General features: G+C 41.6%; 1 protein-coding gene across 1 annotated transcript in view; it reads left to right on the top strand.

Annotated features, from left to right (window-relative positions):
- Window positions 1-21,786, top strand: part of LOC104045353 (delphilin-like) — a 108,876-nt gene extending 87,090 nt beyond the window's left edge. The window contains exons 10-19 of the mRNA XM_064465267.1: window positions 1,170-1,281; window positions 5,426-5,516; window positions 6,077-6,163; window positions 8,346-8,498; window positions 10,087-10,216; window positions 10,352-10,384; window positions 12,643-12,746; window positions 13,966-14,049; window positions 17,588-17,716; window positions 21,061-21,786. Coding sequence (XP_064321337.1) covers window positions 1,170-1,281; window positions 5,426-5,516; window positions 6,077-6,163; window positions 8,346-8,498; window positions 10,087-10,216; window positions 10,352-10,384; window positions 12,643-12,746; window positions 13,966-14,049; window positions 17,588-17,692 — 899 coding nt within the window. The 3' untranslated portion in view covers window positions 17,693-17,716; window positions 21,061-21,786. The remainder of the gene's footprint in view (window positions 1-1,169; window positions 1,282-5,425; window positions 5,517-6,076; window positions 6,164-8,345; window positions 8,499-10,086; window positions 10,217-10,351; window positions 10,385-12,642; window positions 12,747-13,965; window positions 14,050-17,587; window positions 17,717-21,060) is intronic.
- Window positions 21,787-22,623: the final 837 nt, after the last annotated feature.

Below are 22,623 nucleotides of genomic sequence, written 5' to 3'. Positions count from 1 at the left end.
ATACATGGTTTAAAAGGCATAGGGAAGCAAAAGACATAATGCATAAAAAGGAAGAAGGGAAGATTCTGCCAGGCTTAGCAGTAAAGCTTGATCTTACAACAAAATTAAAAGGGCAGAAAGTGTGTCTGAAGAAGAATAAATGGTATATACTCCATTGGCCAACAGTCTCCTGAGAACCAATAATAGCTGATTTGGGCCACAGCAAGTTCCCATAACCTGCAAAACTCTGTTCCTTTTTAGAATTGGAGGAAAAAAAGAAAAAAGGTGAATCATAAACATCCTTCCTGAATTCTCCTTCCCAACCTCCTTGTGCTGCTCAGAGGAGTTCCGCTGTAGCGGAGACTCTAGGACAAGTTTCATACCAACACTGAGAGCATTTCAACCTTTCAGCTTTCTCCGCTGATGTCCCCTGTTCAATTCCTCGTGCTTCCTTTTTCTTACCTTCATCCTTTGGTAACGATGATGGGGACAGACAGTAATTAAAGAATAACTGGCAAGACAAAATAATCTTTTTGGGAGCAACAGCCTCACGAATGGTTCTTCACCAGTCTGGGGAAGAGGCGTCTTAGTTCCATTTTCCTATTATAATGCCTGTTATGAGCCAGCCCCATGTCAGCACAGAAGCCTTAAACATTACTAAAACTCTTAATCAGATTTCAGAGTATCGAGCAGTGTGGAAGAAGTGAGCACTTCCATTTCCCAGGTTACCTTCATTTTGGGAGCGATTTTCCTTACGTGGACCCTAATTACCTTCTTTTGAACCCTGGAAATTAAACAAAGCAGTTAAAACCAAAACAAATGGAAAATCTAATTTCTTTAACCTTTAAAATATTATAATGTGCCAATACATTGTATTGATTTGGGGAAAAAAAATTATTTTGACTTGAGCTGAGTACAAGAGAAATATTTACGAGCAAATACTTGAGTACCTTCAGATAACAGTACCTTGATAGTTCTGTCTTAAGCATTGACCATGTTCTGACAGAAATATATTTTCACTTGACTACTGCCGTGTCTATTTGAAGAAAATACAAAGATGAGTTTTAGTGTTTTGGGTTTCTTCTATTTTTTTTTCCTTTAAAATCTGGAAAGTAAATATGAAATGTGTTGGTGATTTTCCTTCCCCTGTGCATTTGCTTCCAAGTAATCTAAGAATTGTTTTCCTCCAGACATTTTTCTTAAAAGTTTCCATATAAAACCAAGTGAGCTGAAAGAAAAACTATACATTATACATGAAGAGAGTGGTGGACTTACGGATGAGCAGATCACAGCACTAAGAAGGTAATCTTTGGGGTTCAATTGTTTGTTTATAATACATGCATAATCTTCTGCAAATCACGTGAAGTTCAGGAAAGATGCTACTGAGACGTAGGATCTCTCGTGACGGTCAATAGAATATTAGGACTTCACGCAGAAACCTCAGCCCTTGCAACTGGGATTTTAGAGCACGCCCCCAAAATATCACTTTCCCCCGTGTTGTGTAGGAAAAGGGATTGCAGGAAACGACAGCAAATCTGACGTGGTTTTGTGACCTAGTTACAAGGAACAGAGTTAGTAAAAGAATAAGTTGTGGCAGTGAGCAGGTGTAAGGATAAGAAAACTTTACAACCTCCCTTACTACAGCCTTACTGTCTGTTGTGGGATCAGAAATGAAAGATGTAAAATTGGTTTGGAGAGGAGGAAGGCAGGCAAGTGTTAAAGGAGCTTCACGGGATGACATGATATTAAGAATATCGGTATTTCTGAGTGGCAGAGATTTGTGGGTTTAAAGCAGAATGCAAATTTCTGTATCTTTAAAGAAATTGAATTACTATATTGAGAAATAGAGATTTCAGGAGTGTAAGCAAAGTACTGGCATGTGAAATTTGTAGGAACTGGATTTTCTCTCTTTGAATAGTTTAAGAGATAGAAAGAAAGGAAAGAAGTGGGTTCCTAGAATAGTATCCATTATACATCCCAGTGTCCGTGTGAAACTTGGGACATTTTAGTAAACACATATGAAAGCTTGATGTGAAACTGTTTCTTGCTTCAAGATGAGAAAAATTTGAGTACTTTGCTAAAATGAGCTTGGAAGAAGATGACGCTGACAAAAATGTGAGAAAGTAAATAACTAATATTTCTTCTTTTTGTGGAACAAGTTTAGTTTTGGCTTTAAAATCCTGATCCTAATCAGTACATCAACAATAATTTTAAAGTCTGCAGAATCATGCCTGTACTTAGAAAGTGATGTGAACTGGAAGAACAGACGTGTAACATATGGAATTAATGCCATTCTGTGGGATGGCCTGTACAGAGCTTCCCTGAAGTATGAAGGGACGGGGACAAGACACTGAATGGTTACATGTTTTATAGGTACCAGTGTGCTGGAGGAGGTTTCCCTGCTGCCCCAGTGCTTTACCAGGTATAGCCCACTGGTGCACAGCACATTATGAGCTGGCAGAAGGTGTATAGGCCCACTGAAGGTAATGGAGCTCTGTTGTCTCTCGAGAGCTGATCTCAAAGGCTTCGTTCAAAAAAGGCGGCTCTTACTGTTCTAATTGCAGTGATGGAATGGGTCAGGAGATAACTGCAGTGAAACGTCTTGGACATCGAGAGTGCTCCCAGTTGCACGTGTGGCTGTCTCTGGAGAAACAAAGGGTTGGAGCTGGCAGAAGTAAGGAAACGCCTCCAGTCCTGCAGGGTGCTTGTGGTCTGGCCAGCCCCGTTTGCGAGGGCAGCCTCTGCTCACACCTCGGTTTGGAGGAAAACACTGAACACGCTCTGTTGTTCGAGCCCTAATACAGCCCTGCAGATGCAGTCCAGGATCTCCACGCCGCTGGAATTGGCATAACACCACTGAGATCACTGATTTACAGCACCTGGGCTCTTTGCCATCAAACAATAATAATAATAACAATAATAATGGTGGCAATGAAGCTTGAAAGATTTTATTTTTTTCCTTGAAGATTTCAGAGTCTTCCTTTGATAGCAATAATGCTGATGAAATTTTTCTAGCAATGGAACGTGTAAGAGAGATTGGATGCTGCAATGCTCTATGCTATATGGGATTACGGATTTTCTTCCTGGGATGCTTATTTATTGCCAAAATCTAGGAATGCATGTACAAATCTTGTAGTGAAAGGAAGCTAGTTTTTTCCACGCCAGCAGTTTTACAAGTGTTACTGAAATAGATGAGATGCGTTTCAGAATTGAGGGTGGGTTTCCAAGGCAGTTCAGCGTCTTGCGGCTCCCATTCAGACATCTCATCGAAGGAGCAGATGCTTATCTGGAGACATCAGCACTCAGACGTTTCTCTTGTCCAGGGAACTTAGCGGACTTGGCACGATACAAGCATCAGGACACTTTGCACTTTTGAAGACCTTTCCACTTGATTTAGGTGCATGGTGGAAAATTTTATTGTTGAAAACTGTGGCCTCCGGTTAATTGAGAACCTGTGGTTCTGACAGGAACTTAAGCAGGATAGTCAGGGGCTGGAAAATTCCTCTTTGTGCAAATTATACCTGTCATACTGTCTAAGCCTGAGCAGGAAGTCTAAATTCTACTCTTGTAAAATGAAAAATATTTAAAGCGAAAACCAAGATTACATTTTCAAGACCGGGGCCAGTGAACAAAACGTTCTGCTCGTGCATCCAGCGAAGGGCAGTGGAGGTGGTGGAATACTATTAGAAACTTTGGGGCTTATTTTGATGCAGAAACCTTTCTGTAGTTCTCAGAATGACTCTTTATCCTGGTGTCTTAAAATTGATAGCAAATCACTCGTCATCTCTATAAATGTAATTTTTCAAAACAGTGGGAGATTTTTCATTGCACAAATTCTATTAGAGTTGCATTCCTGCAAAAAGATATTTATGGAATGCATTCACATATTCTTGTGCTTCCTTTTCCATGGCGTCCATTGTTTAATGCTTTAAGCTTTAAACCTTCTAGATAATCTGCTAGTTTTGTTTCATATACATAATAATTTAAAACAATTTGATGGGATACCAGACTTCTGATTAAATGAAGAATTTTGCTGTCAGCTTTAAAAAAATCAATGTTCTTTTGCTTAATGGATATGCTTAAAAAGCCAAACTATTTTTAATGATAAATAAAAATCCCTTTATTTTTGTCAATAGACAACTGTTATTTTTTAAAATGAGAATTCTTTCTTTTTTTTTCCCTTGATGATGAAGGGCGATGAATGGAATATTTTGCAGTTTGCTTTAATATAGATTTAATAATTCAAAACCCAGCAATTATTCAATTGAAATGTCATATTAAATTATTGACAAGAGTAAAAAAATCTTGTTTGTCCTGTATTTAACATGCTAAAATCTTTGCTTTATTTTTTTCCTTCTTTGAATAAATTTCCTTACTCTTAACGACAATATATGTCCATCCCCATGAATGTTTAAGAGCACTTGCTACAAATTTGGAGGTTGTTTGCAGAGACAGGAGAGAAGAAAGTAGACCTGAATACTTATTAAGATTCTTAACACTCCTTCTCATATGTTAGCTATAACATCGAATTCATTTTTCTTAAGATGCTATGAATTCCCATAGTGTATCAGTCAGACAGGCAGAAGGATCTCCAGAGGAGGAGAACTGTGGTGGTGTGTTTATTTTTCCAAGTGAAGGCATGTTTAAAGACATCAGTTTTCTAAAAATCTGCCACTCTGGAGTACTGTGAGAGAATATTCTGTTACCTTATGCAGAAGGAAGAAAGCTGGGGGTCTGTGTTACGTGCTACCATAGGAAAACTGAGAAACGGAGCTTGGATGTGATGCAGCGCTTAGAGAGACAGAAAGGCCACTGCCCACTCTTGTTTCCTGGGCAATTAAAACAGTTTCAGAGGTAGGAGGTGGTCAGACCGTGGGCCCACGGGTTAATCACGCCATAGCATGAGCCTGCCCTGCTTTTGTGCTAATTTTCCAAAGAAGTGGTTGCTGGAGACAAGCTGAGCCAGCATGGCTGTACCTGCTCAAAAAGTGTATGTTGTTTCAAGGTGCTTTAGAAAGGTTGTCATGTATGTTCATCCGGTCAATGAAAACAAGGCACATATGCATCAAGCGCAGAATTAATTAACCTCTTTGGAAATTATGGCCTTAAGTCCTCTGCCGTGTGGTTTTACCTTTCCCGGAATAGCCCATGCCACTGTAAATTGTCCGTAGTCTGCAGGGGAACGCTGCTGACTGTTAATTTCAAGCCTTTATCTATCTATAAGCTTTTCCAGACATGCAGATGCTCTGCAGATCGTTTTTGCTTTCCATCGCACAGTTGGCTCAAATGCCTATAAAGTTCCAATGCTTAAAGAATAACTACGCGATATGTAACACACACCAAGCAGTAAGAAATTCCAGCGCAGGGAATGGAACGATTGTTTTACGTTACAACAACATCGAATGAATAGGAAAAGGACGTCTCATTTTCATTTGCTGTTTTGCAGGTACATGCCAACAGCAAAAGACACAGAAAGGTACCAGTCGTTCAAGGGGTCTCCTTCAGAGCTGCACGTGGTGGATCAGTTTATGCTAGAGGTAAGAAGGCACAGCCCTAAAAGACACCACGTGCTATTTCTAGGACACTCTCTTTTAGACAAAACCACTACAAAAACCTGTTGTTTGGAACTTAAATTTACAATCTCAGCCAGAATCAGTATAAGAGGATTTATCTGATAATGAGTTGAGACAGGTAAATATTATGAAGACAACTGTGTGGATCCCTTTGTGTCTCCAAGTCATGCGCTCCCTTCCCCCAAAGGAGGAGCTGATTTATTCTGAGCTAGATTTCCAAATCCTATAAGCATAAAATTGTCTGCATTTAACCATTCTTGTTTCACAAGAAATGAGTGCCGTTGATTTTAATAATGTCTGGCCCTACGAGCATACAGTGTCCTCTTGAATTTGCATATGCAAATGATGCGTATTCAAGTATGCACCATTGTTTAGCTACAGACTTAAGGCCTAGGATAAAATTAATGAATGAACACAGAAATTAGGAAAACTATGGTGCAGATGGATTAATAAATTGAGAGAGATATGTGCATGTTTTGGTATAAACATGGGGTTTCATTCCTTTTCTGTTCCATTCCATGCAGATGTGTAAAATCCCCCACTTAGGCCAGAGGCTGGATCTCCTGCTTACCCTGCGGGAGCTCCCTGCGAGCATGAGAGACCTGGAGCCTGTAAGTAACGTGCCTGCTTCGTAGCGTGTTTGTGATCAAAATCTACCAGTTAGATAGCAGAGGGCCAAGTGACCTCAATGCAGATTTCAAAGCTGTGTAGTTGGGGAGGTTTTGGTTTTTTCCTTTTATTTATTTATTTTTTCTATAGCAAAATATCTCACCGTCCATAATGTGAGCAATTCATAGTGTAATAATCCAGGCAGCCTTGTGAATAAAAAACCATTTCATGGCACTGTTTAAAAGTAACAAGCAAAAAGGTTAAAAAAAGAAAATTCATAAAATCTCTACAGGCCGTGGTTTGATAGCCAAGGAATTGTAAGTGACGTGAAACCGAGACAGGCGACGCTTGAAATACAGCGGCACTCTCGGCTGGTGCAGTTGGAATGCGCTTGGGAATCCAATTCATTTTATCGTATGATGGTATTTCGCGGTACTGGTTCAAAATAAAGTACAGTAAAAAAAAAGAATGGAGAAAAATGAGGGCTCTGATACGCACGTATATGCATATATGTGCATTTAATGCCATCCTTATTCCCCGAAGGTTCAAGAAGCGGTTGCTAATGGGCCTGGCAGTGGAACAGAGTTCCACAAAGGAGGGAGAAAACAACAGGAAAGGATTTTCAAATTTTTATTTCGCGCCGTTAAACTTTCCTCTTCCTTTGGCCAGTGAGAAGACAGGAGTGAATTTCACCATTAAAATTCAATTCCTTTTGTGGGGACGTTCTTGCCCCACGAGCTGAAAGAATCAATCCGAAGTCAGAGATACTTAGAGCAAGTTTATTCCGCCAGCATCTTGTAGAGGTTTGCTACTTTCAGAAGACCAAAGGAGGCTGCTCACCCGAAGGATTACAGCACTGAATTGCAGTGTTGCAAACCAGAGTTCAAGTCCCTCTCTGCCTTTACCAGGATGACCCGGGGGTGGGGGGGATGCAAATAAACAGTGTTCCAGTCTCATGGACTGGATCTTCCTGTTCCAAACCGCTGCCTTACCTGCCAGGGTTCGTATATGCTTTGATTCAAAACAAAGCATTTCAACACGATTTTGTTTCTATGAAAATGTTTCAAAGCTTTTGCTCTCGTTCTGCGTGGGAATGAAAACAAAATTTGAAAGTGCTGCAAGTCCAAGTTGTTATCCTTTGTCTGGCTGCGATTAAAACCATAGTAACAGTGAGCAAAACTCAGAAGAGGAACAGATGGAAAACACTGGGGAGATGCACAGATTTTTGACCCTGCCTGCTACACCTTTGCTGTCCTCCACTGAAACCAAATATTTGATTACTTGGAAGCTATTATATACACTGCTCGCTTTGATGGATATTTAAGGTTCATTGAAGAGCTGATTAGCTGTCTAAGTATCTTCTTCCTTCTGCACGCTAACGCATGTTTGAATGCCATAGATTATACTCCTAAAATTCTATGGGACAATCTGAATATTGGCTTTCAGCATCCTCTGTGATGTGCTATAAATGTTTCAACAATGGCTTTCAGCTCTCCCGTGCGTTTAATACTTTCTCTGTTTGTAAATGTGCGTGTCAGTGACTGAAGAAGAGAGGTGTGGTGCTAAAAAAAATTCTATTTCCTAATTTAAAACAAAACCTCCTCTTGTGTCTATAGCCCTAGAAGGGAGGTGGCTTCCCTGGGAAAGCAGAAATTGATACTGAGTTTGATTACAGGAAATTATTATTCTTCTTTGTGGGGAAACTGTGCTAAGAATTTTGATAAGATAACAGTCTTCAGCTGGTATAAACAGAAGGGAGGGAGGTGAAGGATGGAGAACCTTATACTGCGCTTCAGGCTATCTGCTTCCCCCGATGCCTGACATTTGGTGCAATCTGGTGCATTCAAACAGCAAAATACTTTTTCTTCAGCAGCATTTTTAAGAGGTGAGGTTGAAGTCGTTTTGGCAGGGCTGGTCTGGCAGCCAGAAAGGATGTGACCTCCACCGAGGCCGGGTAACCGTGCCAACGCCGGCCTTATCTTGGTGGGAGACTTTTAACTGGTCACTCCAGAAAACCCTTGGCTCGTTCCCCGAGGGAAGTTGGGCAAGAAGGTAGATGCCCATCAGATAAAGCTTGACTTGCTTCAGGTGGGGACAGCGAGGCTTCTGGCAAAGGGAAGGTATAGGCACCATTGATTTACTCACATTTTCAATTTGAACTAAAGGAAGATTTGTGTGTTTCAGCTAATAAACCAGAAAATCCAAGCGAGCAAGCAGCTGCAATCCAGCCAGAAATTTGTTGCTGTCTTGGAGTACATTTTAGCCATTGGGAACCATTTAAATGAAAAGGCTGGAAAAGAAAAGGCTAAAGGATTTCGATTGTCGTCTTTGACCAAAGTGAGTCAATATTTTTCTTGTCATTAAAATCATCATATTCTAAGGTACGTTAACCATTAATATTAACTCCGTTTTGCCCTGAATATGGAGAAAAGCAATCATTTTTAATGAGTAGCTAACATTTTAACATCCGCTTTTGGTTACACTAGAACGAAATCCTGTTTAACAACGTATTCTTTAATGGGTGTTATAACAAGATGCATTTCCCCATTTTAGACAGCAGCACTGGCTAGATGGGGGCATTGGGGTGTTGAACACGCTGTGATTCTAATGAGGTAGAACACCAAAATGCTGACTGCCCTGATATCAAGATCCCCTGGCTGGAAGAGGCGTCTGAGTTTGATGCAACTTTAGATAAACTGGATTTTGCAGTTCTGTGCAGAGCACTTGTATCGTTCCTCCTCATTTCGCTGTGGCCACAGGCTGTAACTATGGCATTTCTTCCGTGACAGTCGCACTTTCATGGCACTGGAGTAATTTCTCAGCGCTTCCTTTTACTCTGATGCAAAGGTCTTTGCAACAAGTGGTTCAATGAAATTTTACCTTACAATGGCATAAGTAGAATGTAAATAAATTAGTAAATTGAAAGGGAATGCCATTTTCCTGCAACAGTTTTAACCCCGCCTCGTTGCCCTGCTGGATGATTGAATAGGGGACGAAGGTGGCAGTTGGCATCTTTGCTCTTTCCTGATAGAGATCTGCTCCACAAGAAGCATCACCTAGCTCTTCTTTCTTTAATTGTCTCTTCGTTGACCTACCGCTTGCGTGACATTAGGCCGACTTTTCCATTAGTTTTGAGGAAACGGCTTTCCCCTCTTCCTCAGAATTTGCCATCAGAAAACGCTGCTACTGAGCGCAGGGTTTTTTCTCCCTCCTCCACCACCCAACAGTGGCAGAGCATCATACTTTTATCCTAAAAAGAAATAGATACAAATTTCCTAAGCTGCCTTGTACCTATAACACTGTTGTAAGATTGTGCCTGATCTGTGAAGAGAAGAGAGAAGAATTTTTATTTTGTTTTTGTGAGGTATCTTCCCCATCTGGAGACTTTAATATATGAGTGAGTGATTTATAACTCTAGTGACAATTCTGAGACAAAACTTGCGTTGTCTTTTTAAAATATATATAAATATATATATATAATGGCCACAACACCACATCTATCATAATGAAAAATGCTTACAAAATAATTTTCTGCCACAGAGCATCTTCCCAGATTCAATTAAGGAACTTTACTATTTTCACGAACACAGCACACCGCTTTTAAGAGGAAAGGAATATTGGCTGTGTTTGGAGGTGCAAAATAATTTGCAATCAATTAGGATACCTTAGGTTAAAAAAGACCCCTGTGGATAAGAAGACACAAAAGAACAAGGAAGGTCAATGGATATGGAAGTGTAACGAATATCTGTGAAATGGCACATTGAAAAGGAGAAGTTTAATTTCATTGTGTTTTCTATTCTTGTCAAATTTACCTGGGAGCTATCTACACCCCTGCTGTCTTGGTTTTTGGGTTGGGCGGTGTTTTGGTTTTTTTTTTTAAGTATAATAGCTCGGTCTGTCAATTATTACTCTATTCCATTTACAGTTACCTCTGCTGCGGGGTAAGGAGAGGACGTTCACCTTGCTTCACGCCCTTGTGGAACAGATCTCCTTACATGAGCCTGATTTGGCTACATTTTCCCAGGAGTTGACAGAATTTGAAGCTGCTCCTGACGGTAAGAGGAAGGAGGGGGAGGAAAAAAATAATCAACAAATAAAAAAATTGAAGTCCTTCACCTTTTGTGGAAACTCCATCCTCAAAATATGAATGATGCTTATTAGCATTTTTTTCCCTCTCTCTTCCCTTCCAGCTTCCATGAAGGGCCTCAGTGCTGAAGTTGATGGTATGTAAATGTGGTTTCTAAATTCAAAGAAACATTTTTGTATGTTATGCAGTCATTTGGAACAGGCTTCCATTGCGCTCGTATAGTTTGTGAAGAGACGTAAAGTTCAAAACATTAAGGTAAAGTGTTGCCATGGTGATACTTAACCTGCCCTGTTACTGTGAAGAATTTTAAAAAAATGAAATATTAAACTGTGTCCAGGTGGTTTAGAAATATAAAAAAAATATACTGCCCATGGTAAGTAGAGTTTATAATAAACTACAAATGTTGAAGTGATGCAAGTGCTGCGTCAAAGTTTCAGCTGTAGCAGAGTCTCTGGGAGCAGGCAATGCAGTGGGAGAAAACTTCCTACAGTTCGGTCCTGAAGTTCAAGGATTTCTTTGAACCAAACCGGTGTCTTTCTCTAGAAAGGAGTCCAACACTAGTGAAGCTGACAGGAAGGAACAGAATAAGGTTGTTCAAGTGTGTCATGGTTGAGCCCCAGTTGGTAGCTAAGCACCATGCAGCAGCTCACTCACCCTCCCCCTGCCCCCCAGTGGGATGGGGGAGACGATGTGGGGGGAAAAAGTAAAGCCTGTGGGTTGAGACAAAGACAGTTTAATAGGACAGAAGAGGAAGAGAAAATGTTGTTGTTGTTGTTGTTGTTATTATCCAAAACAAGTGTTGCACAATGCTATTGCTCACCACCCGATAACCAATGCCCAGCCCATCCCCATGCAGCGATCTCTGCCCCCCGGCCAACTCCCCCAGTTTATATACTGGGCATGATGCCATATGGTGTGGGACAGCCCTGGGGCCAGCTGGGGTCACTGTCCCGGCCGTGTCCCCTCCCAGCCCCTTGTGCCCCCGGCAGAGCACGGGAAGCTGAGAAGTCCCTGACTGGTGTAAGCACTGCTCAGCACCAACTAAAACATCCGTGTGTTACTAGCATTATTCTGACCCGAAACCAAAGCACAGCGCTGTACCGGCTGCTAGGGAGAAAACGAACTCTATCCCAGCTGAAACCAGGACAAAATGTAAGATAGACTTTGGGAGATATTTATGACTTACCATTGAGCAGTATCACAAGGTGACCAGTGAAGTCAATGGATTTTAAATTGAATCCTTTGAGACTTGTACGGTGTTGAAAATTTATTAAAAAAAAAAAAAAAGATTTATTTTTTGAGAATGTGGCATGGGTGTTCACTGTAACTACAGACCAATATATCCTATTTCAGCCTTTGATAACATACCTGAGCGATAGTTGCTCTCAGCTTTCGGTTTGAAAACCCCCTCGTGCCTGCTCTGCTGGGCTTTGGGAGTCAGCCAGGCGTGTAGCTTGAGGCTAAATACCCATCAACTTCTTAGGAGACATACGTAACTAAAAATAAAGCTATTTACGTTCAGTGTCTTGTGTTCTTCAGGGACAATGTTGGCAACAATTCAAAATCACTAAATATTTTAAAGACAGTTTTAGAAAGTCATAGAAAAAGTGGTACAATAGACACGGTACCAGAAACTGTTGGGAACTATGGAAGGAGGCGAATTATGGGAACGGGAGGAGATTGACCAGCCTCTTCCCTCCATGGATACATGATGGGCCCAGTGTAGATCACTCTTACCTTCTGAGTCCCATTCTCCAGGGCAGAGAGGGAAAGAGATGGACCGAATGCCACTGAACCAGCCTTTCTCATTATTTAGTTCAAGGCACGTCCTGGGGCTCGTCTGCTGCAGCTATTGCACAAGGGGAGGAAGCTGCTGGACGGCAGCCTGGGTCAGCTGCTGGAGCCAAGGCTGTATCCTCTTCTCCCCCCATTTCACACTATGAGAGGTCCCACGGTAGCAGTCTGATGTAGTGCTTAGTGCCACCTGATGAGATTTTTTTTTACTGTTACATAGAGTAGAATTTTTGTTCTTTTATCTTTAAAGGAACCCTGAACTTTCTACACAAAAATGTAGGTTTGAAGAATATTATTTTCGCTGCTAGTCCCAACGCTCAAAGCTAGGAAAGGTCAAATTTATGGCTGCTGCATAACCGTACTATCGACCTCTTCATTATTCTGCAGTTGCTTGTGAATTGATCACATACTACTTTTTTCCAGAAGACCTATGCCTCTTTTAGGATTTCTATTTCAAAACAGAAAGTTAATATGCCAAGAGGAACATATTATAGACCCATATTCTCCTAAATTTTCCGTGTGTCCTAAATTAGACATTTGCAGTCCTTCGGACACAACTGCATGCTAGTGAAATGTCTCATTTTCTTTCTCTTCTGTTAGTTTTAAAAAAGGAATTGGAAAACGTTATTCAGTGCAGGCGGCTTATTAAACCCAAGACAATCAAGGCAACACCCCAGGAGTCACAGTTCTGCAAGGAACTAAAGGTAACATTATCATAACCGTACTGTGGGCTGGAGGTAAAAGACGAGTAATCTGCTTAGTTTTTGCCAAGTTCTGCCCTGACAAGGCAGTCAGAAGCATTCGAGGGAAAGCGCCCTTTTATTCCCCTCTGGTAGTGTCTCATACCATAAGCTGCAGCATGGGAAGGACTTTTCAGAGTTTCTGCATCTCCTGCTTTTGCTTCACAGGCAAACGGGCTGGAGTGGATGAGGAACAGGTAGCCCCGCTGTTGCCCACGATAAGCACTTTGGAATAAAAGCAGTTTTAGAGCGCATATGAATTTGTAATAACGTCCTCTGCCCTCGGACAGAAGGGAAAATAGCATAGAGGAACATCGTCCAAGGGCATGCCTATGTTGTGAGCACAGGCTGATCTGAGATGATTGCGCCCGTGCTAGGAGCAGGACGAGATGGGCTGGAGGTCACAACGGTGAGGCGGCCGAGCAGGCTGGAGGGAGCCCAGCTCTGGCCAGGGGTCAGCAGAGCCAAACGCAGGGCTTATTAGCTCAGGGGCAAAGAACTTAATGAACTCTGGAGGGCACTGTGGTGCTAGTGACGAATGGGGCTACTTCCAGCGAGGGCGTTCCCCGCTGCCGTGGTGTGGACGTGCCCATCTCTGCTGTCCCAGATAGCTTCGTGCTATGCTTCGCTGGGTAGCGTCGGCATCTCCTAAACCCACACGCTTCCTCCTCCCCTGGAACAGCTCAGCGCTATGCTTCTTCAGTGCATATTAAGTTGTCTTGCGTATGTATATACATATATGTAAATGGATATGTTACAAAGGAACTGTGATTAAGAAATGTTTCCAAAGTTAGGTTTTTAAAGCCTTGATCCTGACTCCTTAAGAATGAGCAGCTGGGATTGTTTACTTCACATGCAGAAAGGCTGGATGCTGCCAAATGTGGGTGGAAATAAGGACCTGATGATGCTTATCTAGTTCTGTCAATTTTAATAGATTTAGGTAGTGCCATTGGATGATACAGTAAAAAATTCTTGAACATTCATGTTTCTTTTCTTTTTCTCTCTTTGATGTCCTAATACTTGCAAGGAACCGTGTCCGCTTGATGTGTGCTTATCTTTTGTGAAATGTGAAATTTTTGTGACATGAAAATTTTGGCTTAAATTATCTTGTTTTCACTGCTGTTTAATTTCTGCTTTAATATTATGCTCCTATACCAAATTAATAAGTTTTATTTTATTACAGGATTTAATTCAGAAATATGAAGGGGAGCTATCCCAGCTGTCAAAAAGATGTGATGAAATGAAGAAGCTTTATAGCAACATACTGGTACATATCATATTAAAATGCAATGAAAAGAAATCTACATTTCTTTTAAAAGGGTGGGGGGGGGTAGAAAGAAGTGCACATGCTTCATGGTTATACTGTCCACAGAAACAAACAAACAAACAATCACATCTAATCACATCTGATGTGATATCTAATGTAATATTTTGAATTAATATCCGGCTTTATTTTTCTTGAGGACTTACAGCCCACTTTTTAGAGGGTCTATGGCTCAAGTATCAAAAAGAAAAGTAGATGTTGGCCAACTTTATAAATTTAATGCGTTTAACTGTGGAATGTTTTCAAGACGTTACAGAAAACATGTTATGGAAAACAACGTGCCTACCAGCAATCAAGTCTTTGGCTGGTAGGAGCTGCAAATCTTCTGTTCCTCGGGCTGAAGGTTTATTCTCATGTCCAGAGCATCAGCTTAGCTACTGTTATTTGAATCTGAGAGAGATGGGGATAGAGATGTTGGTAGTAGCACAGATCTAAGAAAATGAGCAGAGCGGAAAGGAAGCTCCACTGGCAGAAGATTTCTGATAAAGAAACTGTCGGTTCATGTTTGGTCCTATGATATTCACCCACACGTGCACCGGAGAAGCACCTCATTTCCTCAGTCATTTTTGCCTCTGAACAGAAGCAACCCATCTAGGGTCCAGTCCACCAGAAAATGTTTTTTGGGTCAGAGGGTCACACCAGAAAGAATGATAAAAGCTCCACGCTGCATTTTTTAACAGCGTAGCATGTAGATTCCTCGTTTAGTACAACATTCTTGGAGTGTGACAGGAATTCAGGAGGTCTCTGCTATGGTAACAGCATTCTCAGGCAGAACAGTCGCACTAGGAGGCTTTAAGGAAAGGGACAGGTTTGCCAAAATGCAGTACTAGTCTCTGAAACTGGAATAGCTTCCTGGTCCTGGGATTAGGACGCAGCTTTAAGTAGTGGTGGTGGTTTTAATTCCGCCCCCCCCCCCCCCTTTTTTTTTTTTTTAAATGAGGGTAGTGGATTAGAGGTAAAGAAGTTTTATGATAAGCAAATGTTACCCAGAAGATGCAGCCAGGAAGACCTTTGGGGGACCTCTCTGAACAGGCATTGAAGAGCAGCAATATGTTTGACCAAGAACATTTAATTAGTAGTATTTTACTAAAAGTAATATTTAACAATGCGCAAGGGTCTCTCTGTGTCTCTTGCAGCCTTTCACAAATGGGGAAAAATGCCTGGGTGTAGGGTAAGGAGCCAAACTGGTATGGTAGCACATAGATGAAGAACTCTGTCCCAAGCCGTCAAGGTGGAAGGACTGGGATAAAGCAAGAAGAAAAAGAAGTGGAAAAAATAGTGTAAATGAGAGAATGAACATGAGTGGAAATGGTTGAAAAGTAGTCACCAAATTTAAAAGGGGGGAGAGTCGTGCTGTCAAACCCTTGGGGGGACACTTATTGCATGAGGTATGGAAGAATTTAACCCATTTTACCCAGAAATCATCTTCAGAAGGAGTTAGTGTCACGCGGCTGGTCCTGCTTGCAGAGCTGTGCCGTGCCCAGTGAGCGCTGGACGTGCCCCCTGCACATGCAGACCCTCACCCTCCTGCACGGGCGCTGTTCCTCCCCCGCGGCGCACGCTCGGCCAGGAGGCGTCACACATGGGATGCTGTGCTACGGATGTACCTGCGAGGCTCTTTGCTTTCCTTTCTTGTATTGGAAACTCTCATCTGAGACTCTTATTTGCATCTGAAGCGGATTTTATTTTCTGTGTAGCTGGAAGTTTTCTGAAGTTTTAACCCAGCTGCTTTTTGCCCCCCCACCCGCCCCCTCCCCCTTATTCTCTAAAGTTAGCCATTTGATATATTTCTCTCACTTCGAATGGATTTTTTCTTCTGAATAATGTTATTGCTAGGCAGATCTTTTTGCATATTTATAAAGCAGCAAAAATGTAAAGCAAATATAAAATAGGATGGGTGATCAAAGACCAGGCTATCATCTCAACAGCACTAAGAAGGAAGAGTCCAGCTTACCCGGGGGAATATCTGATCTGGAAACGTGTGGAAACATGGAAATCATGTTGCACATAAAACAAAAATCCGCAGGCCTACCTTTATGATTTTATATTCTGCTTATAAAATCAATAATGACCTTGGCATGTGACACTTCTACGGAATGAACATTAAATTGGGGATAACTGCCTGTGGTATAGCTGTGGGCTATCAGCTTCTCACAGATGGGCTGTAGCTCCAGGAAATGCCTCTCTCGTTACTGCTTAACTGATGGTGCACCGTTGGTGAGTGGCGAGGTGTGCCAAAGATCAAGGGCTTGGAGCACCCAGGAGGTGCAATTAGGAACACAACAGGCAGAACTATTAATCAGGTGTCACTGGTTAATGGTAAAGTTTTTGTAAATGGATTATATGGGAATGATTTCTTTTACTGTGTTTCTGATTTGCTCCTAAGAACACGTTAGAGAATGTCCAGGTGAACGTGTTTAGGTAAAGACAGATACCAGTCGAAACCTTGCCGTGCATTCCTCTGAAATACTGAGGTACAAGTTCCTTGCTGTTCAGCCCTGGGAGGGCTGGGTCCCCCAGGAGCAGAGCAGCTCCCAGTCACAGCCAAGAGAAGAACTTGTAGCAACACACGATGCCTTTTCACACTTTTTGATGAAGCCTTTGAGCATGTCCTCTAGATTCGTTCTGCTCAATAAGAAAGCTGTTGCAGGCTGAGTTATATTCTTTAACTCATTGATCCCATTTAGGGGGAATCTTTGAAAATGATGACAAACCTCTTGAATTCAACCTTAGCAGCAGATTTAATACTAAAAATCCTTTCCTATCCTAGAACTAGAGAACCTATGTGGAAGGGATTTTAGCTAATGCAGGAATCCCTCTCCTAGGACTGAACTCTGTAGTACGACTGCCTTTCACCTCTGTTTTATAGCGGAGCAGGCGCGACGCCGATATTGTTCACATCTTTTTCAAAACTTTCCATCTGTTCACCTTTCTCAGGTGAAGGAAAGAAGAGACCAGGGAAAGGTGGATCTTTGATAAATTACTTTTTCTTCCCCAAATGTTTGCTTTCCTACGAAAATTTTTGGGTTTTTGCAAAGCAAAATGACAGAAAACATTTTGGCTTGAACAGGCTGCTGCCATGCCCACTGTGGAATATAAACTGTTCCCCTACCGTACACATTTTTTTTTATGAACGGGTTCATGTACCAAACTGCAGAGCCAGGAAGCTTCATGATTTACTAATTTTTCTCCTCTTCAGCTGGAGATCCAGCCAGAGAGACTGGGTAATAGAGACACCCAGGTTACTGAGGTAATGCAGTGACAAATCCTGGAGCCACTTTAACTTGCGATGTTTTGGATCTCAGCTTGCTGGAGATTTTGGCCAGCTCTAAATTGTTGTTGTTGTTATTATTATTATTATTAATGATAACTAATGATTAAGAGCTTTTATTTTGTTCTTTCAAGTCTATTAAGGTCCTGGACATGGTTTAGATTACTTGGCTGTATTAACATGAAATATTCTTCTTTTTCAAATGTACAGGTGAAATTTGGGGAGCCGCAAGACCTAGACTCTCAGGAACTCTTTGGATGGATATCCTCATTCATTAGTGAGTTCAGGAAGGCCTGCGCTGAAGTCATGACATAAGGACAACACAAATCTTATGAAGAGGTGAGGGGAAGAGAAGTCGAGGAAACAAAGTTTAAGTTAGTTGGTTTGAAAGTTTCTCTACTAGTAAGAAGCACGTAGTATATAGTCTGTACAGCAGCATACCTTGATTTTAAGAGATATTCAATTTATAATGTGTAACGTGTAAGTGGTATTTGACCTGTAAGATCACAGATCACGTATGAACCTCTCCCTCATTTTTTCTGATGTGTACATGCTTTTGTACTTCGAGATGCCTGTATACTCAGGAAGAAAACACTTTTGACATTTTATAATCTCTCTTTATAATATTTTCCTTTGTTACCCAGTCTTCTTTTAATAGTTTCCTTTGTTATCCAGTCTTCTGAGTTTTAACTATTACTTCCAATGAATAAGTTCCTGTATGGTGATCTAATTTTTCATGATTTTTGCTATAGTTTTCTAAATAATACTTTACAAGTTTCATAATGAAATGGGAAGCTGTTACCCACAGCGGAGAATATTTAGTAAAGAATTCTTGTTTGTCTCTCTGCTGTTAAAATGTTGCAGGTTTAGATGTAACAGAGAAAGTGTCTGGCTGGGTGTTTTGTTTTGTTCCCCTCCCCAAAGCAGTACAATGAAATAGTGCTTTTTACGGCTAATGCCGTGTATTCAGGTAAAATGCTGTAGAAGTCAATCAGTATGTGAGATTTGCATTGGCAAGGAGAGAAAAATATCAGAAGCAAAATAAAAACATGTCATGAGGCGTCTAAGTAATGGATATGGGAGGTAATTATCCATGGTTTTCAAGAGAGAAAATAATTCTGTTGCATTTGTTGGCTTTTACATACTTTTAATGAGAATAATTATCTGGAGCTCAAATATACCAGAAGAAAATGAGGCCTATAAATGCAGAGACAAAACGGATGTGTTTAACCTGGAAAGCAGAAAGTAGTTTGAAAAGGTCATTGATAAAATTTGGCATTTTCTCTACCAGTTTTGCAAACAGTGTTGTTTGAGAAAAAGTATGTTACCTGGCTTATTTTAGGCCTGACTGCCCAGGTCTCACAGTGTTTGGGCTTTGATAGAAATGCTGAACACTCTCCCTGACTTCAGTGCTAAAAGGCGTTAGGGCTAACCATCTGAAAGGCTTAGATGCACCTGCATCTACAAATTACATTACCACAGCCCTCTCTCAGCTAGCATATAAAATTTCTCTATATCCAGTGTTGCATTTGCTTTTCTAGATGTGACCACTGCGGAACATCTAGGTATTTAGAGAAAGGTCCAGTAAAGAGCCCAGACACCCACCAGCTAGGTGCTGCAATACGTAGATTTTAGTGCTGGTCATGTCAGGCAGTAAAGAACAATCACCAGGAGTACTGGGACAGTTGGACACTGTCTGGAAAGAGGAGATAAAAGAAGCCCAAGATTTTTTTCTTGTCTTGGCCTCAGTACTTTAAAGGGCATCGCAGGCTGCAGTTTCTGGGAGCTTACAGCTTCTGATGTGCCGTGACTGGCAGCACACCCCTATGTGAAAAGGCAGAAGAGTGTTCCTGCAGCTAATGAGTCTGTCACCAAAGGCAAGGGCTTCATTTCACATCAACCTCAATAAATCTGATGAGGAATGGGGATGCGGCTGAACCCCTGCCCTCCACGGGTGCTCCCGTTTGGAAACTAAGTCTGCTCCCAAGGGCGGGCGCACACAAATTCTGTTTCGAAAAAGTGAGCAGAGATCATAAATGCTCTTTTAAAGTGATAGTTCCCACCTCTGTTATGAGGAGTCACCAAGGAAGAGGAATCCTGCCCTGAAGATTCAAGTCCTTATAATCCTTCCCTTAAAGGAGCGCTCTGGCCAAGAGGTGTGCCGAGCGGGCAGCCCCTCATTCCTGGCCAGGGAGCCGTAAGCCCGGGGAAATGGCTTCCCCAGGAGGCATCAGGTGGTAAGCAAAGAAGGAACCGCTCCTCCAGCTTTGTGACAAGCAAACCCGGTGCCAGCAGTGAATGCCAGCGGGCGTCACTGCTTAACTTCTCTACCTTAAATCCACCCTTTGAGGAGGTCTGAAAAGGTCTTTGAGGAAGAGGCTCAACAGACTATGTATGCTTAATGTCATCTTCCAGGCACCTACCTATCACACATAGAAGCTGTCTCACGTGAGGTAGAGGATGGCTGAACTAGAGCTCTGCATTGCAGCAGCAACATACCCAGCGGGTCCCCTCAGCTTTGTACCGCCGGTGTTGCTGCCATCCATCAGCTCCTGCGTGTCTGCACTAGCAAAGCGCATCATCGTGGCTTCTCGACAGTCTTGTCAGGGCTCTGCTTCCAGTTAAGAACATGCAGTCATGTTTCTCAGAGGCAAAAGGAATAAAATATAAGACAAATAATAAAATCGGTACCCCTGATACCTATTTTACAGGAAATTATTTAGAGAAGCAAATAAAGGGATTTAATTTTATGGAAACCATATTGCCTATATTTGCCTCAAGTCAGCGCCAGAGCAGTGACATCTGGTTGACACCGAGGTCAGTGGCATCTATCTACGTATCAGGAGCTACAGCTTACATCACTCATTTCTGATTGAAAGAGGAAAATTAAATTCCTTTCTAATTTCTTGCACCTCTAGACCACAGTGCCCCATGCAGTGCATGTACGTGCACTGTAAACAACACTTGCAGTTTTTGATGTGTTACTGCTCCAATATCGGAATCATCTTCATTTATATGTAAATCATGTAAGATAATCCTGAATACAAGTGCCATTTCCATGGTATCAGGATCCCTGCATCCCCGAACAGCATTCGTGATGGTCATGATAAGTTTCATGTTTTTCTACTATTACCTTAGCTCAGGAGTCCTGGGAAGTCTCTTTTAACGACGTACTTTTTTTCTCTTTTTTTTTCATGACTCACTTTTTTCCCCTAGTCTTTTTTCTCTATTATTATATCTAACAGCTTGTACTTGTTTTATAGCTCAGCTGGCATGGCCTCTTCCAATTAAAAATATATTCTACACAGTAGTCGATATCTGTGTCTTTGTGTGAATATCCTGGAGCATTAATTTAAAAAATTAATGTCCAAATACCTTCTTGGCAAGAAGTTCTAGCCCTTCAGAGAGCACAAAGCTTTCCTATGGAGTAGGAGCTTACTGAGGAGACGTGTTTCAATTTTCTCAAACAAGCTATTTCTTCAGTGCCTGTGAGTTTCAGAGAGCTCCTGATATATATGTAAAAATAAATAAATAACTTGTTCCCTACCTCATTCCTTTTTCCCAAGTGTTATTTTGCACAAGACTGGGTTTTTCAAGTCTCTCAGAGTCAACAGTATTACTAAGTTTTATTTGTATAAAGAATAATAGTTGCTACGCCTCAACATTTATTTGAAATTATATAGACAAGCTCCAAGGCTCCGTGTGGATGATGTCTGTGGAATCCTTCTTGAGCAGCCGACAGTTTCATCCTGCAAACCTGTAGTCATAAAAGTCAAAGCATCGGGTGCGCCTTCTGTTTGTGGAAACTGCTACAAGTGGGAGCACTCCACCGGTAGCACCCTGCAAGAATCGGTAATATTTTTACATTTGTAAAATGGACATTTGGTTACTCGGTTTCCCCACAAAACCCACGAAGCTGACATTTGGCGTAGTATGAAATGCAAAAGCTTAATGATGGCGTTATGTGAGTAGCTTTGCTCAGTAAAATCAGTCTCGATGTTCAGTTGTGTGAAGTAAGGCTGCGGGTCCGGTGCTGGACTGAGTCTTTCACGACAGCTCAGCTGTGTAAGAGCCGCTCTCTCCCGAAGGAAATAGAGATCTCTCTTGAAAGTTGGTTTCCTTAAAATGCACGCTACTGGTAGTACGTGCAGTACTTCAGCAAGGACAGGAGAGAGAATTCCTCGATCTCATGTTAAACATTAGTTGTCTCCAGCAAAAACGTGACCGAGAGAAGCCCCACGCTCCAGCATTGGAGCTCCCCATAGAAACCTCTGACTTCATCCGCCTGCCCAGTGTTTCTGTGTATTCAAATCGCCCCCCAAAAATGCTGTAAGAAATGGCAGTCACATAGGCATGGGTCACGGAATTGACTTGAGCTCCCAGGGAGGCCGGTGTTACATGTGTACCAGTGCTCCCAAGGGTTTTCCACACATTCACAGTTTGAAATACAAATATCTTCCCCCAGAGGCAGAAATTTCCCAGAGTTTCCTCAAACCAAGATTGTAAAGAGCTGAAATTATCCAACGCTAGACCCAGGGGAAAAAAATTAACTTCCATAGATGGATAATTATATCCTAGGACAGTCGCTGGACTTTGCTTTCCAATTTTTTTTCCTTTCCTGTTCCTACTTGAACTGCCAGACAACCAGGCAACAGGCAGCCTGCGTCTGCTAATTTCTATAAATGAACGGTAAAGTAAAAATAAAAATCGTGGTCACCTGGAAGGTGTTCTGTGCATAAAAGCTTTGAAGTCACCTATGTGTGCTGGTTGAGCTTGAATTAACGCTTTTCAAATACGAACACCAATTGTAGGAGAAGAAAAAGATTGTGTTAGACAAAGTGAATTAAAACATGGGGTCTCTAAAAGGGAACCTGTTGGGCACTCACTGTACAACAACTAAAGCCGGAAAGTATTAGAAAATACTCCTAGGCTTAAGAAGTTGCTGCTATTGATGACTCAGAAGAACCACAAACAAATTTCAAGGCACTCGCCTTAAAGAATAATATATTAAGGAATTTGAACTGCTTTGACAGAGTGCCGAGGTGCTCTGACTCAAACAGGGACTCAAAAGGCTCTTGGTGAGACCCTTCCCGGCGTCACTCGCAGAAGTTTTGCTGTGGATATTTATAGAGCCAAGATTTCATTCCCTCATTTGAAAGACATTTTCAAACTGCCAAAATACTCAGTTATTAAGTTTTCTCGCCAAACTAAATGTAAATATTAGGGTTTTTTTCCCACTGTTGCTG

This window comes from Phalacrocorax carbo, chromosome 14, assembly GCF_963921805.1.
Source record: "Phalacrocorax carbo chromosome 14, bPhaCar2.1, whole genome shotgun sequence".
NCBI lineage: Eukaryota > Metazoa > Chordata > Aves > Suliformes > Phalacrocoracidae > Phalacrocorax > Phalacrocorax carbo.
Note: the sequence above shows the minus strand (reverse complement) of the source record. Positions and strands in the feature narration are given on the sequence as shown.